The sequence below is a fragment of the Battus philenor genome, unplaced genomic scaffold (assembly GCF_028537555.1).
Source record: "Battus philenor isolate CCGP_79_NKW_IND1 unplaced genomic scaffold, ilBatPhil1.0.hap1 SCAF_10, whole genome shotgun sequence".
Taxonomy (NCBI): Eukaryota; Metazoa; Arthropoda; class Insecta; order Lepidoptera; family Papilionidae; genus Battus; species Battus philenor.
This window is the reverse complement of record NW_027181662.1, coordinates 7,749,276-7,776,946: the sequence shown is the minus strand read 5'-3', so window position 1 is coordinate 7,776,946 and position 27,671 is coordinate 7,749,276. Positions and strand designations below refer to the sequence as shown.

General features: G+C 33.2%; 1 protein-coding gene across 1 annotated transcript in view; it reads right to left on the bottom strand.

Annotated features, from left to right (window-relative positions):
• LOC137926904 (lachesin-like) overlaps positions 1–20,319 on the bottom strand; it is a gene marked incomplete at its 5' end in the record, with an annotated part of 40,299 nt that extends 19,980 nt beyond the window's left edge. The window contains 4 exons of the mRNA XM_068770644.1: positions 10,076–10,265; positions 10,661–10,846; positions 19,872–19,993; positions 20,241–20,319. Of these exons, the coding sequence (XP_068626745.1) occupies positions 10,076–10,265; positions 10,661–10,846; positions 19,872–19,993; positions 20,241–20,319 (577 nt within the window). The remainder of the gene's footprint in view (positions 1–10,075; positions 10,266–10,660; positions 10,847–19,871; positions 19,994–20,240) is intronic.
• Between the last annotated feature and the right edge of the window lie 7,352 nt (positions 20,320–27,671).

Genomic DNA, 27,671 nt, shown 5'->3' with positions numbered 1-27,671 from the left:
ATTTTGAAACATCCTGTTTCCCCGAGAAACGCGTAGCACGGTCTCTCCCTGCTCTACTTGCAACGGACGAGTTCCAGTAATGGTCGAATATTATTTACAATTTAAATTTTTGCGGTTTGCGAAACCACATTCTAATTAAAGAATTCATTTTTACGAACAATTAGCTTAGTTGTTTTAAATTTTTGTAACGTTGTTCAACTTAATGCGAAATTGTATTTCTTCACGAATATTTATTTGTAGGTTAATTTTATAATTTTATTCGTCTACTTATGTTATTATTCCATTGCCATAGTTTAGTTTGTACTGTCTGTTAATTATGTTATATTTGTTCTTTAAGTTTAAACAGAAAGTATAACGTATTGTATAAAGTGTTTAATTTGTTTTTTTTTGGCAATGTATTTTAGGTTTATACACAAGGCATAGGCCTGCCCAAAAATGTCTGTGGGGGAATATACAATAATAGGCACAGTTGGCAGGCGGGTTGGCCACTACATTGTCGTATTATTGTACAAAGAAGACGCCGCTGACCATCGCCTAGAAACTCGTTTTTAACAGTGGTAATCCCGTATAATTAATGCATAAAGTGCGAATTATTTGCGATTTTTCTGGGGAATCGAAGCCACGATCGACTATCGCAAGTCTCGGTTTTTTGGCTTATCATCGCTTGACCAAAATAATGTGCTTACTTACGTTGAATTTTAATGAACTACATCGCACAAAATATGTCAATAATAAATATAATCTACAATTAATTATAGGAACATCGACATTTTTTTTTTGTATATTTATTTATTATTTTTAATATTATTTACTCCAGATCATGTTTTCACTATTTGTATAAGTCACGAAAAAAATCCTGAAGGTACCAGTTTGATAGAAACTACGATCATATCGACCTCTCCGATATCAGCACACTGCAACTTAAAGCTGCGATGGCTCCAAAAACGTACTAATTTGAGAAAATCCCTTAGCAAACTCTGACGAGTTTTTTGTGGTCACTTTTATAATAGCCTTAACACGGTGCTAGAGCAATTCATTATCATACTTTAGATGTAAAAATCCTTCTACAGCAAAAGGATTTTTATTTTTTTAAAATCGTACACAATTCACTACAAAACAGAAAGAATAAACGTAAAAGTAAAAGTATGTTATTATCTATAGAGACCTTGTTATTATCGATTTTTCATAGTTTCTTTTACCAGAAACTTTTCTCTAAGAGAGGCGAGATGGATTACACGGTGTTACTGAATTTTTTACTTATTTTTTATATCTAAATTAATTGAAAACTTTAAAGAAAAAAAAAACTTTCTATGACTCCATATTACACTGCTTGGTAATAAAACAAATAAGTTAAGAAAGGCTTCTATAAAAAACTGAAAATATTACCTCCCGTGCATACATGGCTTATAATAAACAGGTTTACAATTTGAGCATTTCTAACGAACCCTTCTTCTGCATAAGATCTAGAAACTGTCTTCCGTTGTTTTTAATATGTACCTTAATTAATTAACTATTTTGAGTACATCTTAAATTTTAAGTATGCTAGGAGATAGGTGCTTTCTGCAAGGCATAAGTAACAAGATCACAACGATGACCTGTCATGCACTCCAGCGAGTACCCGCAACCTTAACTATGTACGTCGGTTCATCTAGTGGAAGACCTACCCATGCCACGTCTACTGGTGGTCATTTCATACTATTTAATAGAATCAGGCGTTATTTTGCGGAAGTCATTCCAAAGTAAGAAAAGAACCAATATTTAGTAGACCAACAATCGTGTACTCTGTGACTGTGTTTGGCACTAATCGGTGTAGCATAACTCCCGAAGATGCCGTGTGGAGGGGTGAAACACGTGTTAAGTGATTAAACGGTGGTTGTTGTGTAATTCGCATTGTTTGCCGCATGCGCATTTAACAGCGGGCTGGCGGGCGGTGCACTTTGTTGCACGACTACGACTGCATGTGCGGAAGTGGCTAAATATTGGTCCTTTTCTTACTACATACTACATACGGTACTCCAGTGTTGTACCCCTTCCACTGCCACTTCAGATGAGCAATTCAGCTACGTTCGTGATCTTGATTCTTCTGCGGATCTATTTATTTATGATATATTTGATTGAGCGTAGCTCTTTCCATTCACTTCTAGGTGATCATGAGCCTACTTACAAGGAAAATCGTAAGCGACCACGTTTCAAACGCGCAAATTGTCTCGTCTTAAGGCAGTATTTTGGATGAAGAGATGTTTTGGATATTTTTATACAACTTTATAAATATAATTTTAAATACTTTAGATAAGGTAAATAAATAATTATCGGCGATTGATTAGTAACCATTTATACGAAATCTGTATTAAATATTTATTTCTTACATCTTCGATCATGATTCTTCTTTAAAAGAAAGTAAATACTACGTTAACCATAGCTTTTAACAAATTTGTGGCAAAAAACGAATACAAATAAACGCGTACAAATAACGAAAACAAAAACGTAAGTAATATAAAATTATAACGGAGATTTTTTTCAAACGATCGAATTGGACGTATTTAAAGAATTATTTACTTAAAGCTGTAACAGATAAAGTTTCATTTCGAGATGTATTCTTATAAATTTTGTAGTCATATAAAGCGTTTAATGACTATTATAACATCATATATACAACATGCTACAATAAAAGGTGCGGTGTATAACATGTTCTGTGTTTACACATGGCAATACACGTCTTACAGTGTCGTATCACTCAGAGTTGCGCAGTATGTGATTGCTCTCCACTCTATCACGTATTTCTGACAGCCTTCGCGCTTCACGAGGGAATGCAATTCCGATTTAGCTCAGAAATATTTTTAAGTGTTATGAAAGTTTAATGCGTTTGTATTTCTATCTCAAATTACTTTACTACTATATCTTCATAAGATGTCTAATTCTAATAAATTTCATTGAAAGGAATATAAATGGTTTATTACAAGAAAATCTGACTTTTAAATTTGTCAACTTAAACAAGTATGAAGTAAAATATTTCAGAATTTGGTTTAATATTCTAAATTTAAATTAATTTCCCATAAACATATGTTTACACAATTGAATTTGTTATTCAGTCATTTCTTTTTGATCCATCATCGTTACGGTCGCAATTTATTTTTATTTAGAACAACAATATCGTATGTAAACACATGGTATATTTTACATCGTTTTCGTTTTATTTTTTGATAGCAAGTTATGAATATGTGATAATAAATTAAACATAAAATCATCTAAAGCAATTTTTAGTTATAAATTCAATGGATACTTCATCGATTGCTATTTCTCCCTAAAGCGGAAGTTCTTGTACGTAGAGTAATCCTAGAGATATATTTTCTACAAAAAATGTTATTCGCAGTTATTCGTGCCATGAAATAAGAAAAATTTACTTCCAAATTATTATTAATCACGCTAATGATCACGTAGTAATGAATAAAACCCACCCACACGTGCTAGTTACGTTTCCGCTAAATGACGACCTATTTTAAACTAGGTCCTTTTCGACCATAACATTACTTTAAAAAATTTACACAAACTATGATGACGTTCATTAAAAAGTATCATTATAATAAATTTATGTTTTATATTTTATGAAAAGTTTTGTCTTTTAAAAAAGTTACAGCTAAAAGGTTTGAGATTCCAACTTCGTTAGGTTCAATTGTTTAAAGAAATTTAATTTTTAAAATTGAAAATTCCAAGGCTTTCTCCGCTCGCTTTCCGCTCGAGGAAAACTATATTGCGTTTTTTATTAAAAATACGAAGTGTTCCAACGAGGGGTAAACGAGCACTAAAACGTTATGGTTACTGCGGTGACATTCGCACGGATACCTAACTTATAAAATTGGTAATACGCCACGCAATGATCGCCCTTCGTGGATACCCGATAAATTATCTACGTACTACTATTATGAAGTGATATTACGTTTATACGGACAAATCTTCCATTACGCACTTGGCCCTACTCAAATATTTTATAGCATTAAGCAACATAACTTTTTAGTGTGCTCCCGTTTTTATATTTCTTGTTAAATAAATCCATTTTTATTGTTTAACATGAGCTAATTCAAAAATGAATTCTACGCATATTTTTCATTAATAAATTGGTAACTTAAAATTTATTGCAATATGTTCAGCTTCAGTGACTTCTTTTATTATGCTTTACTGAGCAAACTGAGGTTGTTAAAAACTTATTAAGGTCGTCGGAAGGCTCTGGATGTAGGCTACATCCAAACGGTTCTAATAGAAATCTATGGAGAGGATAGGCCTCTATAGTTCATTAGTGGTCGTCATACGACGACGATTCCTGTTGATACTCATATTAAGGTGTATCAGTACGTTTATAAAATATAATTGTTAGCACAAACTAGATAGCACCAAAAAAATTAGCTTTATAACCAGTTTCATCTCAATATTTTTGTTGATCAATAATTATAAATTTATTTTTTATTAAATCTTAGTAAATGTTGTCCATTCTTGAAAACAGTTTTAAATATTAACGATTAGCGTTTAAAAAATAGTTTAACAGGTGTACAAACACTAAGAAGGCCAATGGCAAAGCTACTAACGGAACGCGAAATTTCCATTTGGTATGTGGCAGTTTGCCGAGTGAAATTATTAGTCGATTGTTTGGTTAGCGTGCTATTGTTTCAACAACGTTGTTATGTGTATTGACAAGATAACGAGTTTCCTATACAATTTGTAACATTCGACGGGTGACGGCAATCGGCAAAGTTCACAATGAGATCGTGCGGCGATAGCAAATACGGTTCCGAATAAAATGACATGATAACAAAACCACAAATATCATTACGAACTTTTCTCTACCACGCATTTTAGTCTTAAAATCTTTACAAGGACTTTCTTGCTAAACTCCTTGCTCAAAACTAGAACTTTATGTAACATCTTAAGCAGGCAAACAAAAAATTTATAAAAATTCAGTGGAGGCGAGCGAGCATTCTTTTTTGTCGCAGCTTTACGAACGGGACTATGTGAAGCAGTCCGACAGAAACTTGTTTAAGCAAGTCGATTTAAGTTACCAAGAGGAGAGTGGCACTTCTATGACATCAAAATAAGTATTTTTCCTCCAGTACAGAGGTACTAAATGCGCAGTAAAATTAAAATTTAATAAATGTTAAGAATCCATGCTCCGTTGTAATGACAAAGCGAAAGAATTTTATGAAATTGGGGCGAAATCCGTTCGTTATTCTCACACTTATGTCAAAGTGTTTGCGAATAAGAATCTTGCTATGAGCATAAAATCCACAAATTATTCGATTCATTTCAAAAGGAATCCAACTAAAAGAAACGAGAGAGTAACTCAAAGCTTTTATATCGCGTAGCGGGACGCCTTATTGTCTCCAGCGATATATGTATTAAAGCTTGCTTTCTCTTGCGTAAATAAAATTCATTGGAAAGAGAAGTACCTAAATGCTTGGAAGCAAGTGCAAGGGGGATATGGGTGGCGACGGGTCTAGGTGTAATGCTTCATGTGAGGCTCGGGGACGGGGACAATGCAAAGTAGATTGAATTGGAAAAAAGTCTCTTCAGTATAATGCCGTCTTTCGGCACCCAGGGGAAAAGGGAAACTCTATAAAGGGTTAACAATAAGAGCAGCCTCAATAGCTGTTACTACCTTATCAACTTACACTACCTACCGCGTAAGTTTTCATTTTTTATTTGCCACTGACATGCCGTTAAAATAAAGTAAATCGCGAATTTATTGATATTGTTAATTCTTTCTTAGCTTGGGTACTTTGTATGGTTTTTATTTGTTTTACATTTTCTCAGAGGCATAATCATGAAAACTTGTGTGTGTTGTAATACTCATTAATAGTAATTAAATACAAGATTAAAAGATCTACTGAAATGAATAATGTCACGAATAATTCACCAGTTGAAGTATTTCTGTAATGCAGAGAAATTTGTGAAAATATGATACAATACTAATACGAAAATAATAATATTTATACAGTGTGTATAGAAATAACATCGATTTAATATATGGTATTACGAAACAATAACATAATTTTTAAATAATTACACGCAGAAAGTAAGCGGTAAGAAACTTTTATGTGATCGTATAACACTCTTTATATTCAGTTATACTGATTTGATTCATTTTGCGGGCAAACATTTGCGCTATGACGCATTTGATTTAAACGAAAACTATTGTTTTAGTTGTGTTTCCAAACAATGAAAGCTTAAACTTTTTGGTAACTTCATATTAATTGCAGTTAGCTATCGTTAAAAGTTACAGGAAAAATACAAACTTTTCGGTAGTTCCAACGATTGCTGTTTGTGTACTACTTTCAATCAAACCGCGCAGTTTCATTTTTATAATTTTGTCAAAATAGGGAATATTTTTAACTCAGGAAAGAAACTGTTTAGACTCTAGACTAAAAAAAATTCTGTTTAATTTAAAATTCGTTATAGAAATAAATCATTTTTTTTGTTTAGCCTTGTTTTGGTTAATTTTCATTCTTGGTTTTAAAAATTAAAATCATCGGCGAAATCGTATTTGGACGTCATTTTAAAGTTAACCTTTCTTTCAAAAACATTAAAGCTCTTCATCTACAGCGAGAGACTTGGACATCGAGGGAAGACATACCACGTTCTTCACCAAGCCTCACAACAAGATTTTGGTTGCTGATTCCAGGTTTTGCAAGTATATTCGTTTTGAGCCAATTCTGCTCGCATCTTTATGCAATGAGTATTATATATCTTTATGGATGAGTACCTCCATCTCCATCCTAAGACATTGAAGCCCTTTGCCAACGCAATTAATACTATTACAGTCTACGATATAATGCAAAAGCATTTTTGTAGTTTTAATAAGAGCTGTCAAAGATGACCGTGGGACTTTAACTAGTAAAATCCTAGTCTTATCTTTTTGTTTAACTCGCAACGGACAGGGACACGAGACAAAAAATAGAAAGCCTCGCTGAATGAATTTACGCCATTAATGACATTAATGAAACAACATTTATAAGGCATCATAACCTCTTTGGAAAAAATAAAAGTTTGCTTCCACTTCAACGTCTATCGCAACTTTTGAAAAATCATCGATGTAATTAGAACTAGTTTCGTAGCTTCTAGCTGTGAGAGTTCAACGAAAGTTTCTCATGTTTTATGAAAACGCAGTAGCACTTTTTACTTATAAATACCTATGGTATTGTTCTTCCCGTTCCATCAAAATTATTGAGAAGTTTTCATCGAATTTTGAATTACATAAGTAATCGAAAAAGTTATATACAACATACGCATAGACATACATACTCTTAGAATCAATGTAATTATTTGAACAAACAGAAACGCATACAATCATCGTCTTCATTAATTCAATTGCAGGATGTCAATATTAGTGCAATACAATGTTTAACAATTTTTAGGTTATATTTAACTTTAACTAAAAATTTAAAATATTATTGGTGCAATAATATGTAGTAGATTTACACTAATAATGATTAATAATAAATTATTTTAATAATTAAAATTACACTTAATGACATAATTTTAATTATTATATAATATATGTCGAAAATAATATAGCGGCATGGTATCGATAAAGAGAACAAAAGCCTTTCAGTATTGAAATATTTACTGCTTTATATTCCATGATATTGGTTAGCTATTTCAATTTAATACACTCTATTACATTTATTTTAGCACCTAAATAAAGGGATGAATATAAATAAAGCTGAATCTCCTGAACAATTGAATTTAACATTTAGTGAAACATTTATTATCAGATTTTAGATACCTGCGATAAACATGTCCTCGTTAGAATTTAAAAAAGGTCTTGAAGTGTTTTTATTACTTTTAGAGGAATAAAAATTGTATTGAACGCATGTAAACTGTAAAAAAGTAAATTAAAAGTCGTTTAAAAATTTCTAAAATAGTATAAATTTTATTTTGTGGGATTTCAAATCAGCATATCCATATTTATATACAATTTTTAACGTGAATAAAATATCTTCGAATATTCACCCTTGTGAAACAAGGAGAGGACTCGGACTTACACTGACTAAAACCCCTCGAAGTTCTACCATCAACACTACCGCCCCTGCATCCGCGGTACGATCTTCCATTTAGTCGTGGAATATAGGAAGATCGGTGCAAAATATATCAGTGGCAACAACGCTCTTTTGTACCGTTCTTGTGAAATGTATTCTTAAAATTCCGTTTCGTATTGTCTTAGATAAGAAGTAATTTTGCCATTCTGTTTTTTAATTAATTGTTTCAGTTTCAAAACAGTCATTTTACAGTACAAGACCTCATTTGCATATGTGCTTTAAAAACAGTGATGAAACTCGAATTAGCGCAAAGACATTTTTCTACTTCGTCTTAAATTACTAGCGAATTTTAATTAATTAGCAACTGAAAAACTGAATCTCGATGCTTCATAAGCTAGGAAGACTTTATTGTAAGCATAACTTCAATTCTATGTGTGCTTGCAGAAATTTTATTAATGATTCCAAAATGTACACACAAGAGCCGTTATCGGAATACTCGCACATAGATACATCGTAACATGATCTAAACGGCTCATATAACGTCTAACAATCCCCTAACCGAAGCCTCATTCGGATGTGTATAGATTCCTTCCGCTTATGTAAACAAAACTACAAACATATATTATACAAAGTTGAAAATAGTTACAATTTACCAGATTATTAAATGTTTCTAGAATAGCGATGGCCTATACTTCGTGTATGTTACAAGTATTTGCATACAAGATATAACAGCAGTGAAACTGCTCACTAACGGTGATGGAAAATATCGTTATGTAACTTTGAAACAAAAACACGGAAGATATATGACTTGCATCAATCCGTATCAGCTACGTGTACTAAATTATGACTCGTTTTCTCTCACTGTAAAAGAAAACAAGTTTCCCAACTGTGGAAACATTATTAGTTATAAATTAACATCTTTTTAGCATTTATGCAATAATTTAGCCGTATTGTTATCCGTTAACGACCATCTTCAGTCACCGCTTATGTACGCCGTGAGAAGTATTCTACAAGAGCCCAGTTTGGTTCGAAACTAAAATCAATAGAGGTATAGCTAAAATGACATCTTTGAACCAAAAAAAAATAATGCAATAAGGGTTCCAACGCTCCCTGGTCTGAGAATTCATAACAAACTCAGACGAGATTGTTATTCTTGGTCACAATCACAAGTATTGTTATCGCCTCTTATTACACCGAGAATTGAAATCGAATTTGAATTTTTTACATTGTAATTTAGTGAATGCATGTTAATCTATTATCATTTTTTTGTTCTTGACAATTTTTTTTGTTGATAATTGATCTTCACCTAGTTCCTTTGTACAACGTTAAAGACGTCTAGTATCTTTAAGGTAGGTTAGCTTAAAGACTAAATGGCGTATCTAGGCTCGAGTAATTGCGATATTCATTTTATTCCATTCTCTTTGAAGTTGACAAGTGCTTTGCTAGGGTAGCGAAGCGCTCTGAATTTTAAGATAGACGTTAGTTAAGTAAAGAGCCCCAAGATCTCAATTTAGACTATCACTCGAGATATGTAATCATAGATGCACTTAATCTAGATAGTCACGCAGAAATAATTAGGTTAAGCTAAGCTTGATCGAATTATATCTAGGACATGAGTGACAATTATTAGGATTTATGAGCTAGTCGTATGCTCATCAGTACTAGACTGAAGTAATTTATATAACTTAACAAAAGTGAATAAAAAATAATTTCACCACCATTATTTTAGTAGTGGGACATTTACAGCTTGTAATAGGCTTTCACATAAATTTCCTAATAGACCGGCTGGAAACGGTCTGCATCCAACATTTTCCGACAACCTTAACAAGGTAACCTATTCATTTAATATAGCATAGATCTAATCTGCAATCAACTTTGAGCCTCAAAAAAAAATTACGATGGTGATGCTGCCACAGTATTTTCTGAACATATTTAAAACAAAAAAAAATTATACTCGTCAACCTGACACTTCATATGAGATAAAAGAAAAACAAATTAAAAACTTATTAACATTAAAGACATTTTACATTTTAGTTATATTTTTAACAAACCTTTTTTCTCCCGGCCGCCTTCTTGTCTGAATACAATGGGTCGGCTATGTTCCCGCCTCCACAAAACCGTTGGCGGAGGAACACCGGTCGCACTGCAGGTGAGTCTGATGCTACCGCCTTCTCGCGCTGAGCTACCTTCAGTCACTGTATCGACTATATCTGGCGGGATCACTACGGACAAGTGACCCATCTGTTTGAAAATATAAATTATTAATAAGTTTGCTGTATTATTGATTTCACCAAAGATATAATACATTAAGAATAATTGTGCATTTATTTATGACTATCTCTTAAAATATATGGCTTAAAGGTGCTACTGTAGACACACTATATAAGTGGGCATAAAAACGCTCTGAAAGTCTTCCGCGTTGTCATATACAATTCTTGTAAATTTTGTACATTATTCTGTACTGTGTAATATTATATTATGGCACACACATAGACGCATGGGCAAATACATAGTCATACATGCATGGACAAAATGCTGGATTATACTGATGTTATAAGTTAACGGTAACCATTCGAGAATACATCGGTGTTAAAATAGATCAAAGAAAGGTCAAATAGAACAAATTTCCATCTTACCTGGCTTTTCATAGGGTCCGTATTTACTTGGCACATGTACGTACCGGAATCGTTTGCTTGAACGTTACTAACATGCAACTTCCATGTGTTGTGGTTATTGTAAGTTACAGACAGTCGAGGGTTTAAGGCTACCATGTTGGTGTGTATTGCCAGTATAGCTTTGGAGTCTGATTTTATCCAGGCCACCTATAAAAATATACGTATAAAATTCTTAAAAAAACATACATGAAGGTTAATGAAAATAAAATTTAATTTTATTTTGAACCTATTTTTCAAAAAAAAAATTATGTTATTGAAATAAACGTTTAATATTTATTTAACATAGTACTATCTGTATCGTAAAAATATATACACAGAAATATTTCACGGTTATATTATATCACGGTTTCAAACTTGAATCGTTAATCTACTTCAATAATCAACCTTTTCTGTAAAAGGCGCCTTCTAAAGAAACTGTAGCAGTACCCTGCTATAATAAATGCAGTCGCTTACATCCGAAATATAAGAAAGAAAAAAAATATAAGAAAGAAATAGTCATCCTTTGATTGCTGTTACGGAGCAAATGATAGATACTACAAGTGACAAAATTGATTCAGTAATAGCCACGAAAGTCAAACGATGTAATTTAACAAAATCTGCAAATTGAATTTGGAAGCGTACATGATATCCTGCGCAATTATCTCTGTATACATGGGATTGTTTCTGGCTAGACGACCTCGACGCGAAAGTACATTCTATGATCAAGACAAGTTTTACCAACGCGTTATCTAGAATTTCTCCCACATTCTAGACATTGCGTCGGTAAAACTTGTCATTCCCTTTATTAGGGAATAAAATAAAATGAAAAACCTGATCTGGAATCGTGTGACTCCTTGTTATATATATCGAATGGAACTGACGTAGCCCAGCGGATTGGGTAGTGGCAAGCCACATAGCTCACAGATCTGATAGCCGCTGGGGCGTGGAGGTTCTGGAAGGGAGACCACGAATCGGCAAGTGCGCCGTAGGACTTCCAGCCACACGTTGGAAATACGATCTAGTGAAAGTCGGTATACACTACATGCATACCGCTTCCTAAATTTTTGGTGGAGGCTTGTATCCTGCAAAGACCTTCTCCAGCTGAAATAATTATTGATGAAAGTTAGAAACCTGCTCAACGAGATACAATTTTCAAAGCCCGGATATGTATAGTATTCAGAAGGTTTTTGAGGTGAAAATACTATTGCAGTTTGAAATATTTTGTATGTTAGTATATCAGAATGCTTGAACACGTAGAGTTATTTAAAAACGCTTATTTGAAACATATAACTACTGTAGAACGAACTTTAGTCTGTTTCTCGTATACATTTAACAGAACACAATCGTAAATGGTAAATTACTAAAGTTTCTTCTCTAAAGACGAATAACTTTACTTATAGTATGTGCAAAGGCAGACTGCCTTACTATCACACTTTACCTCTCAAACACTCGTTAAAAAGTTTTATCGTTTGTTAAGCGTTACACACGTCGTCGAGACAAGTGAGTCAAAAAATTTAATATTTGTGAACTTTTGTTGAGTCGGCCTTATAAAAACTTTGGAATGACGTTATTTGTCATAAAAAAAATTATGCCTGTACATTTTTGTATTTTTAATACAAGTTTCTACTGAGTTAACTGTTTTATGTTCTAAAACGTTTTTTTAATCGTTCTAACCTTATTTCACGTTAAAGAATGGTATTATGGTGAGGTTAAATTGGTTCTAGTTTTTATAAAACTGGCCTCGTATTGTGTGCTTCTCTTAAAGTACATAAGTGATAATTATTAGTAGCGTTCTCCACAGATATAGTGTTTTTAACTAATTGTAAATATACTAATAAATGGAAAACATATCTAATATAGTAATACTACGACGACGGTATCGAATTTGCAATGTTGCATTCGAGTCGTTCCGAGGACAGCTATGAAAAATGTTGAACCATATTAAAGCGAAATAAAGTAATTTTATTCCTTTTTCAATTTTATTTACAATTGGTCAAAGTTGTTAGTATAGCCGAAATAATCTATTATTGAACAACTAGAGGGTATTGCATCACTTTTCAATCTTGTTCTTAGCCAATAGATGCCCACTGCAAGGCATAGGTCTTCCCCAAAGGTAGCAACTATGACTGATCCTGCCCTGCGCGCATTAAACAAATTCTCGCGATCTTTATTGATTCCTTGGTCTACTAAAAGATGTCTACATACTATGTATAAATAATGTAAAGTTGAAAATTGTATGAATACTCCTGTACTCATGACATCGGCAACCGCGTCCACCTCGTCCGAGTTCAAGCTAGGGCTAGGAGAGGCCCGTGTCTACCCCGATCACCAAGTAGCCCTCACTTCGCAAACCTAAGTTACACTCCATTCACTACACTATACCTCTACACGGGTATAGTCCCTCATGGTGCGAACATCATCGAAGTTACTGGGATTCGATAGTCCACAGTAATTTTTTAGGCCACGGATCCCAGTTTTCGTGAGCTCAATTTAGATGAAGCTGCAGAAAACCTAAAACGGCTGTCTGCACAACTTTATTTACATTTAATGCATAAATGTAGTGTGAATACGTATATATAACTATACATAAAAATACGTAAAAATATTCTAAAGTTGAAAATAGAATGAATTCAAAGTACAAACTTAGCTTGACTAAGCACCATAGACGTGTTTACGGCGTAGCATATTTAACTTTGTGAAACTCTGTATTAAGTTTTTTTTTTTATTTTCTTTAATAAAAATAATTAAAGAAGTTCAAGTACACATTCAATTTTTTTTTGCCAATTTGTAATGTCTACTAACTAAAAATCATGAATAAAAACACAAAAATACAAATACTTTAGCTAGAGTAATAATCTCAATAAGGTAATGTAAAATATTATGAATACTCACGAATATCTATAACTTATCTGGTCCACAAACTAAAAGTTTAACAAAGCTATTAATAATAATATACATATATTATTAATTTTATAATATATAAATATTTTTAACTTTTGTTCGTCACCATCACATACCGTAAATAATGTCGGTTTAAAAAAATTAGGAACATTGGGTAGTAAAAAATATTTATTTACAATTTGTTTTTACCATGTAAACAAAGAAAAAATCTCTTGGTTACCTTCACTACCTTTTGCGATAAGGTAGTAAATGCCGCTACTACATTGTAACTTAACTCTTTTCTTGAATGTACTGTGAAAGTCAATAAAAAGAAGATAAAAAATTCATCCGATAAAAGGACCACTTCTAAAGAACGCCTCTTTCAAAGATTGCCCAAGAATAGGTTCGTAAATCATTTATGAAATAGGATTAAAGTGCTAAGTAACAAAAATGTATCACAAAGCGTGCGCTTGTGCAACTTTAACATCAAGGAATAATTCTTTTATTTTAGCAACGAAGCTAAACGTGACTTAAACGTTGTAATTGTGGCAAATGTACGTAAAAGTGGGGATGCGACACGTGAAATTGTAGAGTTTCAACCGAGGAATGTGCGAAGTCTCATCCCGGACGCTTTCGCGCAATTTTTCACGTGACATCTCGCTTTGTTGCGGTTGGAAAATAAATTACTAACAATTTCATTGTTTGTGAGAATTATTTCCGACGAGCTCCTGCACGTGAGCTAACATTCTCTAGACACTACAGCGCTGAAGCGCTGCAACCCATTATTAACGTTGTGTATTCAGATTACATTCGTTGGTTTTTTGTTTTAAATATAGTCTGTTGTTTACAAATTCAACATTGCATGTTTTTTTAAAAGAGCGTTCAAAGGTCCAAAAACTCTTGTATCAAAATGCAGCACCTTCACTTTTGTTGTATTAAAATAATAAGTAATTATTTATTTTTCTTAAAGAAAGGCAAAAAATTATAAGATAGTCTCTGTTATGATAAATAAAAAATGAAAAGTACAAAAAATTACTTTAAACTTTGCTGTATTTTTGCAATCTGTAATATTGCGATAACAGAGCGGTTATTAAACCTCCGTCGGACTTAAGCGTTTGAGTTAAGGTGTTTGCAATCTGCAGATAAACGAAGACGAAATCGTGAAAGTTACAATGGGTGAGGAAATGCGATATAATTTTTTTCCGTATAGCGACTGCTTTACTTAAGAATTAATTGTATTAATAAAACTTCTTTTTTTTTCAGCCGATTGACGGCAACTACAAGGTTCAATGACTGAATTCGTGCTGCCTACATCCAACGAATTAATGCAACTTAACTAAGTCGTCGATCCACATACCTGGGGACCTACCTACGCCATGTCTACTAGTTTGTGATCATTTGAGAACTTTTTGCACGTAACTGGTAGCATGAGCAATGTGTCATTTCGATTGCTACTTCAGACAATCAATTCTTCGAACTACGTGAGTAATCTTGGCTCTTCTGCGGATATCCACTATTATGATTAGATCTCCCAGTGAAACTCTGAGCATAGCTGCCATTGCTTTCTGGATGACATTGAACTATTTTTGGAGCCCAATCGCTCCACCACGTCTCCGATCTGTATGTTATGACTGGCAACACGCATTAGTCAAAGACCTTCGTCTTCAGTAATTGCGTTATTTTGGCCTAAATAAAACTTACATTGATATAATTTTTAAACTATAAATATAACTACGAAAAGTTTGTTAAAATGAATTAAAGCTTCATGTATCGTAACCATCGTACCCAAGACGTAAAGTTATTAGTTTTTAAAACTAGTATTATTCTTTTTATTCCAAGAACCACAAAACTCAAAACAATTAAAAAGAATGTAATAAATATTTTCAGTACAGTTTTTCTATATACGTATTGACAGGTAATTGTTCTAATTAATACTTTAAGGGAATAGTTCTACGGTTCCGTATAGTTGTCCTTTACCAATTAAAAAGTAATAAGTGATAGGTTGTGAAACCTCCAAAACATGTTTTTATTGTTATTACAATTGAACATTTAATTTTTAGTGTGCTATCTCATTAATACGGGTAATTGAATCGAAGGCATACAGGTTATAATACCAGTTTTAAGTAAATTAATATGAAAAACATGAAAAAGTAGAAACTGATGAATTATACTTTTTATTCTATATTTTTTTATTCATTCCCTTGTTTTGTTTGGGGCGGGAATGTCAAAATGCGGGTGTAAATAATTTTAGATTTTTTTTTATTGTTCTTTCTCCTTTCTTTCCTCCCAAATTCTTTCTCTCTTTTTCTCATGCCCCACAAAATCTTTCATTCTTCACGTTATTATCATCTTTTGTACATATTTCTCAGCCTATATTTATTTGTTTCCTTTATTTATAATTTTTTATTATTTGTTCGTTTATTTAATGACTCGGATAATCTAATCTAATCTTTAGATCTAAGCTACAGGCGTCAACACCTCAAAAATGAGGATCCGTTGACGACGTTTTTAAGTTCATCGTCATCATCATTTCATTCATAGGACATCCCATGTTGATCACATGCCTCCATTTGTATTTTGAACTTGTTGGAAGCGGTTTCTATCCAATGTCTTAACAAGGTTTACCCACGTTGTCGTTGGACATCCTACACTTCGCTTACAACATTTTCAACCACGTAAAATTATTGGGAAGTGTATACTTAGTACACTAAATAATCTGGTTTGCATTGTCAAACATGTTCTTTTTAGCTTACTAAAATATTGGCCACTTTAAATCTATTAAATACTGCGTGTGACATTTTGGTGTTCAGGAAAATTTTATGTTAACGACTCCGATAAAATTTATTTAACTTCAGCTATTAAAATAAAGTAAAATAAATTATATACCTATATCTTAAGAGAAATTCCAACAAGAAATCTGTTGAATTCACGGAGAGATTATCTAGCGACTCTGCAAAAATAAATTGTCTCTTTTGCTGCAATTTCTGGAATGAAAGATGTGGCTATTTCTGCTTTACTCATTGTCAACATTTTCAACCACAGAAAATTATTAGTGCAGTTTATACTTAGTCCACGAACAACTGGATTAAACAATATTGTTTTGCGTGTTAAATGTAATATATTCTTCCTAGTTAGTTAAAGTATGCGCTATCTTCTTTTAATCGATTACATCATGATCTACTAGATATAGGTGATCGACTTTACTGACGATTCTTCAAACGTAATGAGTAGAAATTCTCTTCATCGATTATTATAATCGAACGTAAAACTTGTTTTGAAGAGGAAAATAAATTCAAATGGGGGATGAAAAATATTTAGAAGAGTTTAAAAGATTCAGTTTAAAAAAAAGTTTAGTACCAACAAGGAGGGTTCTGGGCTTATTCAATACAAAATTCTGAGACTAAGTAACCATTGTGGAACAGGTGAAATGTAATTTTTAGAAATTTAGAAACTCAGCGTCGATTCTGGGCTTCTATAGCTTGAACTTTTTTTTAAAGAAAGATGTAACTCTACTAATTTAATTAATTAATAACAGTTTAATTAATAACAGAACTATTTATCAAAGTAAGCATATAAAAACTAAATTTCAAACGATTCCTTAGGAGAAAATACAACAAAGGAAATTGTGAGCTTCGGAATGAAATTGTTTCGTCCTGTTCTAATTATTTTAAAGGCGTAAATTTATAAAGGCCGATTAAAGCGAATTTATTATTCAAACAAAGGGCCTGGTGATGAATTAGCGACGTTAGTTATCAGAATTTTTGGTCCATCATTCTTTTAGGCTTGAGTTATATGAAGCAGGCTTCGGACTCGGAGCCCGGGGCGCTCGTTAAAATTGTACGTGTTTGCGCGAAACAATTCATACTGTTCAGATAGCTTGCTCGGCCGAGCGTACCGTGTAACTAATATTCGAACTCGCTCTCATTTCCATACTTTAAGAAGTAATTTGCTTTCTCGAGCTTTAAATGGGAAGTGTATTGATTTCACAACGCGAAGTTCGCACATTAGTTAGTATTATTAGTACATGAATAAAAAAGAGGCTATTATTACAAATCAATCGAAACTAGTCAAAGGCCATTTTATACGAATGATAATAATTAGATGGCGTAATTTTTTGCTTACTTATTAGAAAATTTTTCAAAGTTTAAACTTTGTTTGAAACATATTCTAATACACATACAAGTATTTTATTATAATTACGGAAAAAAAAACATTTGATAGCGATGTAAATGAGATAGCAGTCATTGGGGAATTTCAATATTATGTAAAGTGTAAATGCCACCACGCTACCGCTTCTAATTACGCAATGAGCGAAATGTTCCCGGAAAACGCAGAGCTGTTTTGTAGAATCTGACTAATTAACTTGTACTTCCTCGCTTTGAATAGCATTGCCTTGTAATTATATACAAACGATATCCATTTTTACGCGCGATATGCCTAACTTTTATTCGAGGATCAGTTGTACTTATTTTTTGTTTCAAATTATTTTTTACAATTATATTGAATGAAGAACAAAGAAATAATTAAGTATTTAAACACAAATAAAATTCCTGAAGATATCCAGAACTAAAAACTCCAGCATATTACACGTCTAATTCATAATCCCAGTTCCCACCTTTCTGAACTACTTACGATGTCAATGTGGTGAAGAAAGTTCAAAGAGATTTCATTTGCTTTGATAAGACAGGTGTTGATCTTCTGCTTTATTAAACACATGTCTACAGACTACATCTGTTTATGGTTTAACGACTGATAGATAAAAACAACATTAACTTAAACGGAGTAACTATCTGTGCTATGACACTATTTTTTTTTAATTGAATAACAAAAATATGCAGAAACTAGTTACGGATCGAACGTTCCACTTCTATTTTCAAACGCAGACGTCTGTCATGGAAATTAAACGTTATTTAGTTATAAATATTTTTTAATGTATAGCTACCTATTTTGATGTTAGATACTTTACGCGAGGGTTTTTTGTTATACATTTATTTGCATGTAAAATTCTCTTTAACGCTACAGCGTGAAATAGAGTATAACGAAAACACGTATGCTTATATGTGAACGCTGAGGTACCTTCATAGCTTAACTTTTGCAAAAGACAGAACTTTTTTAACTTCATACTAAAATAAAAATGTTACTATGTGCATGCATGGTATAAGAATCGATATATGAAAGAAAACCTCAAAGAGTATTGCTAAATTTAAATCAACCGATATAATTAAGATATATTGGTATTTGTACTAAACCAAGGTTTTATATTTTTGTAAATAGATTAATTTTGAAAGAAAAAAAAGGAGCCGTCGCGTGACTTATTGTGTATAGATTACTCAGCAGTACGATTTACTCGATAACTTTTATAAGAATAGGACGAAAACGTGTGTATCCAAGACGTGACCTGCACCCTTCTGATCTTTAGTATTTAAAGAGTATTCAGACAAGTTTAAGTCTAAGTAAATGAAAGTCGAGTATGATTTCGCAATAGATCCAGATAACTTTGTTATCATTCATTTAAAATAAATCTAATGAGCAATATTCAAATGGAGGTATAACGTTTATTCGCAATTTTGTACATTTTCACTTATCTTACAAGACGGGTTACCATGAAAAATCATTGCTGTCGTAATGTCGGGGCGTCGGCAGAGATACATACATTTACATAGGCAAAAATGTCCGGCGCTTTAAGTGAGTCATTATTAACTATTTACTTCTCTATGCTATTATTATTATTACGCTGAAATAAATAGAAAATCATTTCAACTCTGTAAAATTACTGATTTTTAAATATAAATATCCAAGATTATCTGTAAATATTGCATTAAAAGAAATATAAGGATTTACAAGAGTTTGAACAAAATTTACTGCGTTCGAGCTCGTTAACTTAAAAGGTAGCACAATAGATATTTAACATTAAAAATAAATAGAGTTGCGTTCTTTTTTAAATACAGTTTTTATTTATAACAATATATTTTTACTAAAATTTTTTTCACTTTCCAACAATTTGTCTGTCCCCTAGGGTTCTATAGGTAAAGTATGCCTCTAGGCATTAAGACTTCTCTTTTTAACGCGTCGGTGTTGATAAAAATGAGATGTTAAATAAATTCGTAAAGTCTGATTTTTTATTTGAAATTTATATTTAAAAAAAATTAATATTAAATAACGTTTCGTAATAACTAGTGTATAAATCAGTAAAGGAAAGGGAATTACATTTATGTTAAATTCGACTTGGATAAACACTCGTTATATTAATATTCCGTTGATTAAAATCGGACAAGTAGATCGAATAGTTTTTTTAATAATGATTGAATTATACCCTATAATTGGAGAGGTGATTAACGACGCAGGTGAAATGGACGTCACGCCCCTGTGTCACGGTATGATTCTCCAACTCCTGCAGAAACTCCGGCTCGTTTGCAGCCTGGATTGGCATTTCACCTATTGAAATAATATTTTGTTTTAATCACATCAAGTTATTAAAAATTTTGTCACTCATGGGCAAGGTAGGTTACTATTTATTTAAAGTCCATGGTAACGCCGATACAGTTATTATTATCGTTTAATTGCCAACAAGTTAGTATAAACTAGAAATCAGAATATTTTCACCAAAGAATCGTTCAGTAAATTTAGAATGTTATATTGGCATTATTATTAAGGCCATCAAAGTTGTTAAATAGTATAATACCTGTAGCAAAAACGGCTAAAAATATTGCCAGCCACCAGGCCGCCTTTGTCGACAGTGCGAACATGTGTTCACCGATGAATTAACTCTGAAACAAAAGAGTAAGATGTTAACTGGGGTCCGATTATTAATGAAAATAAAATATTGTCATTGTCGTATAGTTAAAATTCGTTTATTTTTTTATGGCCAAATATTATTATAAAGAAAATCTCAATGTTGTGAATTCGAATCAAGAAAAGGTTGCCGTTTGCTACCCTTGGGAGCAACGTCTTCAACATATTCAAATGACAAGGAAAATTTGTCTGTAACCATATTCATTTCTCGAATAAAGTCAAAGCGAGCAGTTTCCAAAAGCAATCGTTGAACAAAAACGACTTCGAGGGCACGGGACCCACAAGATTCAATTACTGACACGCTGACACGGCGTCAAAACTTCACCCGAAAGCTAGAGCTCGACCACAGCGTGCCACAGAAGCAATCCAAAATTGGAGTGACCTCGATTCGGTTATACGTTTTCTTTAATAAACTATGTAAATAAATAAACAAACAAAAACTGTTTATTAACGAAAGTTGGGAAACGTGTTTCTTATTTTAACTTTCGATAATAAAACATGGGCTTTGAAATATAATTTCAAGCTCTGCTCAAAATCGACATAAAGATTACTGGAACAAAATTTATAGCCTTTATCAGAATTCACTACAAGGCCGTGACTGTTTTTGTTCTTGGGAGCATTTCATCATGTTACTTATTTCTAGTAAAGTTTACGATTTTACGACTTACAAAAAGATCTATCGTGCGATCTTTAATTCTTTTTTTGATGAAAATCGTATGACGATTCATTATCCAATTTATTTTTTTCAACTATCATGTATTAGATTTATGATGTTTATTAAACAAGAAATTGACAAAAAATCTATGCAACATCGTGAATAACTTTTAAGTAATTAACCAGTAACTTCTTGAGTTATTTTATTGATTCTTCTTTAATCAGTGACTTGATATTTTCTTGGACAAAGATAGGAAGTGCATATATTATAAATACAACAACAAATAGGACAGCAATTTTCATATAGCGAAAAAATGACGTAAACATTTTTAATAATTATTCGTAAATGGTAAACGCATCTTTAAATTTACATCCAATTGTTGATGCCAAGTACAATCATTTATATGGTACATTATTATCAAAAAAGTGCTGTTGAAACAGCCAAATAGGGTCAATGTAGCAGCTTGTTTGTAATAGATCCTTTATGTATGTAATAGATCCTTGCAAGTTATGAATTTTCTGGTATGATTTCGGCTCAGTGTATATAACATAGACAGCCTTTTGCAAAAGAAATCCATCTCCAAATCCTTCACAAGTTATTTCAATTCCGTTTGTTGACATTAGGATAAACGCATGAATTTTATGGTGATTCTGATCAAAAACATAAAAACGATTAAATTTACTGGCAGTCATTAAAAAGTGTCAAATTTTAATATTTCAGAATTTGTATGTTCATTTTTGAGATAACGGTAGTTAATTCATTTGTTCTACTATTGATTTGAACCTCAATGGCATGTTATCTGAAGTATAGTTCAACAATGTAATGCATTACATGGACTTAGACCTATTTTACAAAAGTAATCCGAAAGTAAAAAAGATACGCCAGTGACGCATTCATCCTTTAAGTTAAAGAGTGAATATTTTTATTATTTATGTATTTAATGTTCGATCTGTACTTCGGTTTACATAATCCAAAATGTTATTTATATGATTATTGGTATAATCCTGCCTTATTTTTTAATAAACCTTAGATGTAGTATTATATATTTAACTAATTCTTATTATGTTAATATGTATTATACAGAATTTCTACTTCTCCCAAACAACTTTCTAGGGGATGGGCAGCAGCAATCTGTGTGTACCATAATGCGACACTGTGATCGCCAATATGCCTGACAAGTGCGGCGGTTACGGTGTAAAATCCAATAGATATTTTATAAGGAGGCCTTGAAGTGGGCTTTATGGGCTAAAATGACAAAGTATTAGCTATCAGTTTTCAATAATAATTATAATAAAATAGTCTTATATCTTAACGAAAGGGTAGCTCTGATGTTGCAATTTGTGGTGCATTCGTTGTGGATTCGATTTTTTTCTCTCGAAGTTAACTCCTGCATTGGTTACCTCTCCAATGCGGAGGCTACGATAGGGTTGTGCCGGATAAAATCCCACGGTATTCTTCGTCGTCGTTTATTAAAACTACGGGAACGCCTTCGCAAACGTAGTTTCAACGGCGGTAGCCTTGTGTCTCAACTCCTGTCGTGGGTTCGACTTGCACTAAATAAACTATCAATGATCTGACCGAGTCTATTAGTTAAACGCAGGAATATTGCAAGAAGACCAGCGTGAATATCTAAAACGACCATAGGATTATTTTCAGTGATTTATATAAAAACTCATGACTTATCCGTTTTTATTATAGTTTAAATAATATACAGGTCATTTCCAACTGATTGTTTTGGAAATCATATGAATTATGCTATATGGAAAAAGATAATAGCAAAAACTAACTCGTTTAGGCATGACCCTCATTCATGAGGAAGCGACGAAGAATGAGATACTACAATCATATGGCCTATGGCCAGTACTAGAGATTCAACAGCTGAAAAAATGATGACGATAAGGAATATTCTAAAGTTCTCCGTTCTTATTTCATACCTTTATTAAATTATTCATCATATCTTAATCAATTTTACTTTAAATTAAATAAGTTTAATATGAAGGAACATTTTGTTACGTTAATAATGTATTAAAACTATAATATTTTTGGTTCATATTAATATAATACTAATTTTAAATTTTAGGTAAGCATTTAATGTATATATACATACTTATATACGAGAAACAGTTTAATAAGTTGATTTAATTAATAAAACGTATGAATCAAAATACTCATATGTTTTACAATGTAGTGATTTTATTTAATTGTTAGTTATATTAGTTTCTAACATTTTTATCTCTTAAAACATCTGACGTATTAATTAATGCAGAAACGAAGCTGCATTAATTAATATGAGGTACACACTACTAAGCCGATATTCGTTATAGGCCAAGTATTTAAGCAAAGTATGGATAGGTGATATATTTTATCATTTATCAATTCAAAATTGTACTTATAATCAGAGTATATGCCTTACCAGAAACAAAATAGATATAACTAAGTGATAATAAATAATAATTAGGTTATTTCAACAAGTCGTTTTAGCCTATAAAAGCATGGACGTAACCATAGACCTTCCCCAAATATGACTATGGATTTACTATATAATCACTACTCTTGGCAGGCGGGTTGGCAATCGCAAAGTGGTATAATAGTATATTACTCAGAGGATCCTGCTACCCATCCTTTGGAAATTTGTTTATGAACAGTGGCAATGCTATGCAATTAATACACATAATGTTAAAGAGTTAGCGTCTTATTAAAAGACGTTTGTAACACTTTATCAATTTATTTAACACACGAACAAATTTTTATTAGCGCTTGAGTGCGAGCAAAAAGGACGTGCATTCGTCGTAGGACTCTGGGGCGCAATGTGCTCTGCGACCGAGTGAAAGCGGGCAATAGAACAAAGGCGCAAAAGAAACAAAAGAAACAAAAGGTCTGCGCCCGCGTCACCGGTGCGTGCATGTGCCCGCTGCACTAATTCGGCACACTAAGTTCGCCCGTCGGCTACACTCGCCCACAAAATCTTACACCTATTATTCATTCAGACATCACATCAGTGTATATACGACTCCCACAGTACTCCCCCGCTGAGACCGAAGGTCACTGAGGTCGATAGTGGTCTGGAAAGCGGACAGTACGTCCCGATCTGGTTTTCCTTACTGGAACGGTTTCTTCTGTCAAAGTGGGGTTGATATTTTCACGAACGGAATTGGCTAAAGTCGGAGTCTGCTCGGTTCTGGTTTGTGGTGTCGTGTTGTCATCTCTGGTTATATATACTGGTTTCAGTCGATTTATGGTAACGGTGGACTCTCTTCGTAGTCGTAGTGTTTCGCCGTACTGCGGCCGGTCCGCAGCACCATACATGTCCATGTACGCTTCATCATATGAGCTAACACTAACGTCTGTTGGATTGGCCAGACTCTGAATCTTGTAGATAGGTGTGCGTAGTTGCGCTGGCGGCTGCGGCTGTGGTTGCGGTTGTGGTTGCGGTTGCGATTGCGGTTGCAGTTGTGGTTGCGGTTGCGGTTGCGGTTGCGGTTGCGGTTGTGGTTGCGGTTGCGGTTGTGGTTGCGGTTGCGGTTGCGGTTTCGGTTGCGGTTGCGGTTTCGGTTTCGGTTGCGGTTGCGGTTGCGGTTGCGGTTGCGGTTGCGGTTGCGGTTGCGGTTGCGGTTGCGGTTGCGGTTGCGGTTGCGGTTACGATTGCCTCCGGTCAGCACTATGTTGACTTCTCCTCTGCGGCATATTGCTGATCCGCTCGGTCTGCATTGCGCTCTCGACTACCGCTTCTGGATTCCATCTTAATACTTGCTGCGTTCGTTTCCGGGTCACCAGTAAGGAGTTGGCGACTTATTAAAAGACGTTTGTAACACTTTATCAATTTATATAACACACGAACAAATTTTTATTAGCGCTTGAGTGCGAGCAAAAAGGACGTGCATTCGTCGTAGGACTCTGGGGCGCAATGTGCTCTGCGACCGAGTGAAAGCGGGCAATAGAACAAAGGCGCAAAAGAAACAAAAGGTCTGCGCCCGCGTCACCGGTGCGTGTATGTGCCCGCTGCACTAATTCGGCACACTAAGTTCGCCCGTCGGCTACGCTCGCCCACAAAATCTTACACCTATTATTCATTCAGACATCACATCAGTGTATATACGACTCTCACAATGTGAATTAAATAAGATCGCGAACCCGCGATTTTCTACGAACGCAAGTCTCAGTCCTCTACCGCTAGACTACCATTGCTTATTTCGATATGAAGGTTATGGAATTCTCTTACACACCTGTTCGTGAAAAGAAATTAAAACAAGCGAAAAAGAATTATATCTAGTATCTAAATAATACTTTTTATACTATAATGTAACCAGTACCAACATTTCCTTTGGAAAATAAACTAACTATATATTTAAAAAAGCTTTATATAAATAAAAATACCAATTAAATCCTATGTTGTTGTAGACTCTGGAACATCAGTGAAAAGAATTACTTAAGTATTTTTATCATTAAGTAGGCGTAGACAAAAGAGGTAAAGAGATTTAAGCATTTAGATACTCCAACTTATATAGTACATAATCTTAACAAATTTAGTCTACCAGATTACCTTTTCTTTATTAATAGAATGGTTTAATCCCATCCTAATAGAAATCCGTCAAGTAAACTCCTATAAATAAATATAGTGTGTGTGGTTAGACCCCTTGAGAACTAATTGCAGCTCTATCAATATAAATGGCTGGGTCAGCCTTTGGATAAACGTAAATTTTACAATACTCTACTGTTATGTGAGATAATCATTGACGATTAATTAAATTTTCTGTCTATTTTAATTTATTTATCATTTAATTAAGACATAAGTATAATAACAAAAGATCCGGGTAAGTAATATGACAGAAGCTAGAATCAAATTGAAGTCTTCTTATAATGCTTAAAGCTGCGTGGATTTAAAACGTGATAACTTTCACAAATAATTTTAATATAGTAACGCAGTTCATTCCTAAGCTTTATAATTACTTTCAAACCCATATGGTTTACTAGGATTTTTACCTGTTTTTGTTTCGGAGCTCTGATGTTAAATTATAATTCTCACTGCGAAAACTCGGAGCAGCTGCATTTTTGGTTTTGGATCGTAATCCCGTTTTCGAGTGATACAACGAAATGTAAATATATCATTTTCGTTTATTTCTAGAACATGTCTTTGCCAGCATACGGTATACATAATGATAAGAGAGCTTTCTCAAATACCTAAATCTTCCTCTCTTTCCCTATCCTAAAACTTTAGTAACTTGTCACAAGGTCACCAATCCTTTATATTCCAAAAGGAGTACGTCTATTCCGAATCTTTTACTTGAAGGTCCGGGGCTTAAACTTCAAGTAGCAGGCAATAAATTGTTCACAGAATGAATTCATCCCTGCTTATTTTGCATTTGCAGAAAGACTATGTTAGGCCGCGACTGATAAGGGAGACAGTGGTTTCCCTTAGAAACCAGTAAAGATACGCTACGGACAACTATACAAAAACTGCGTTCAAAAGGTAGATTTATTCTTGTACCTGAGAAAAGTGTTCATAGTGCAACTTACTATTACACTATAACCTAATGGTTAGTAATCTTCCGTTGAGTTCCATCTCGGGGTTCAATGACTCAAAATTTTAACCAGTCTTTTTAGGAGTTCATATGTATTATTGTTAATATTGTAGATGAGACTGGAGCATTAAAACTCTGAAGTGGTCATTACGGTACGACAGGCGTAGCACAGGACTCACAAAGTTGATAAACGATCGAGTAAAGGTAGTCGCAGGACGCTCGATGCAGGCCGCTTTCATACGTTCTTATTAGAAATCTATGTGGAAGGCGCATGTTCAGCACAGGACATCCTACGTCTAAAATAATAATAATAATGATCATAATAGAAACGCTGCAATAAATATATTACGTTCGCTGCCTAGAGTTCAGGATTATAACGGCATTATTCGACATAAATTGTAAAAATGAAATAACAATTTAAGACAAAAATTTGGAGTTACCTTGTTCTTGATAAGTTTTTTTTGTATTTTTATTATTTCCAACAATTACATGATATTTAATAAATTATATATATCGCCTTGTGTTGTTTGGATTGTAACATAACACGGAAGATTTGAAAGTTCCGAAACAATATTTTTAAACGTTTCTATTGTTTGTGGTGTCCGTCGAAGTAAATTTCCTGCATTTAGGTTTAAAATGCTATACACTAAAGAGAATATTTTTTTAACCAGTACGTTTTATAGGGATGTACGCAGTTCTCAAGATCACAAAAATGTTAATGTAACACTATAAGTGAAATTCAGGTTTTAATATGCAACAAGGAATTAAAAACGGGTTATATAACAAATTGTAAATTTTTTAAAATCAAATTCTGGATTTAGTTTTGTCTATAGCTCTTTTTATTTCTCCGACAACAAAGGAAAATAAAAGTTTAATAATCGTTTGATGGCGATATTAAAAGTGCACTACAAAAAAATTAATACGTCAATGATTAAAATGTACAGCAATGCTCAAGTAAAAAAATGATGAAAGAATTATCTCATTGATTACCTATTTATACTGTATTCATATTTTAAAAACTCTGAACAGTTCAGAAACATCTTAGAATGTAAGGCATAATTATATTTATACTTAAATAATGTTATAATATTTGAAAACCATTCTTTTTTGTATATATGTGGCAGTTTTTATTATCTATTACTTCACC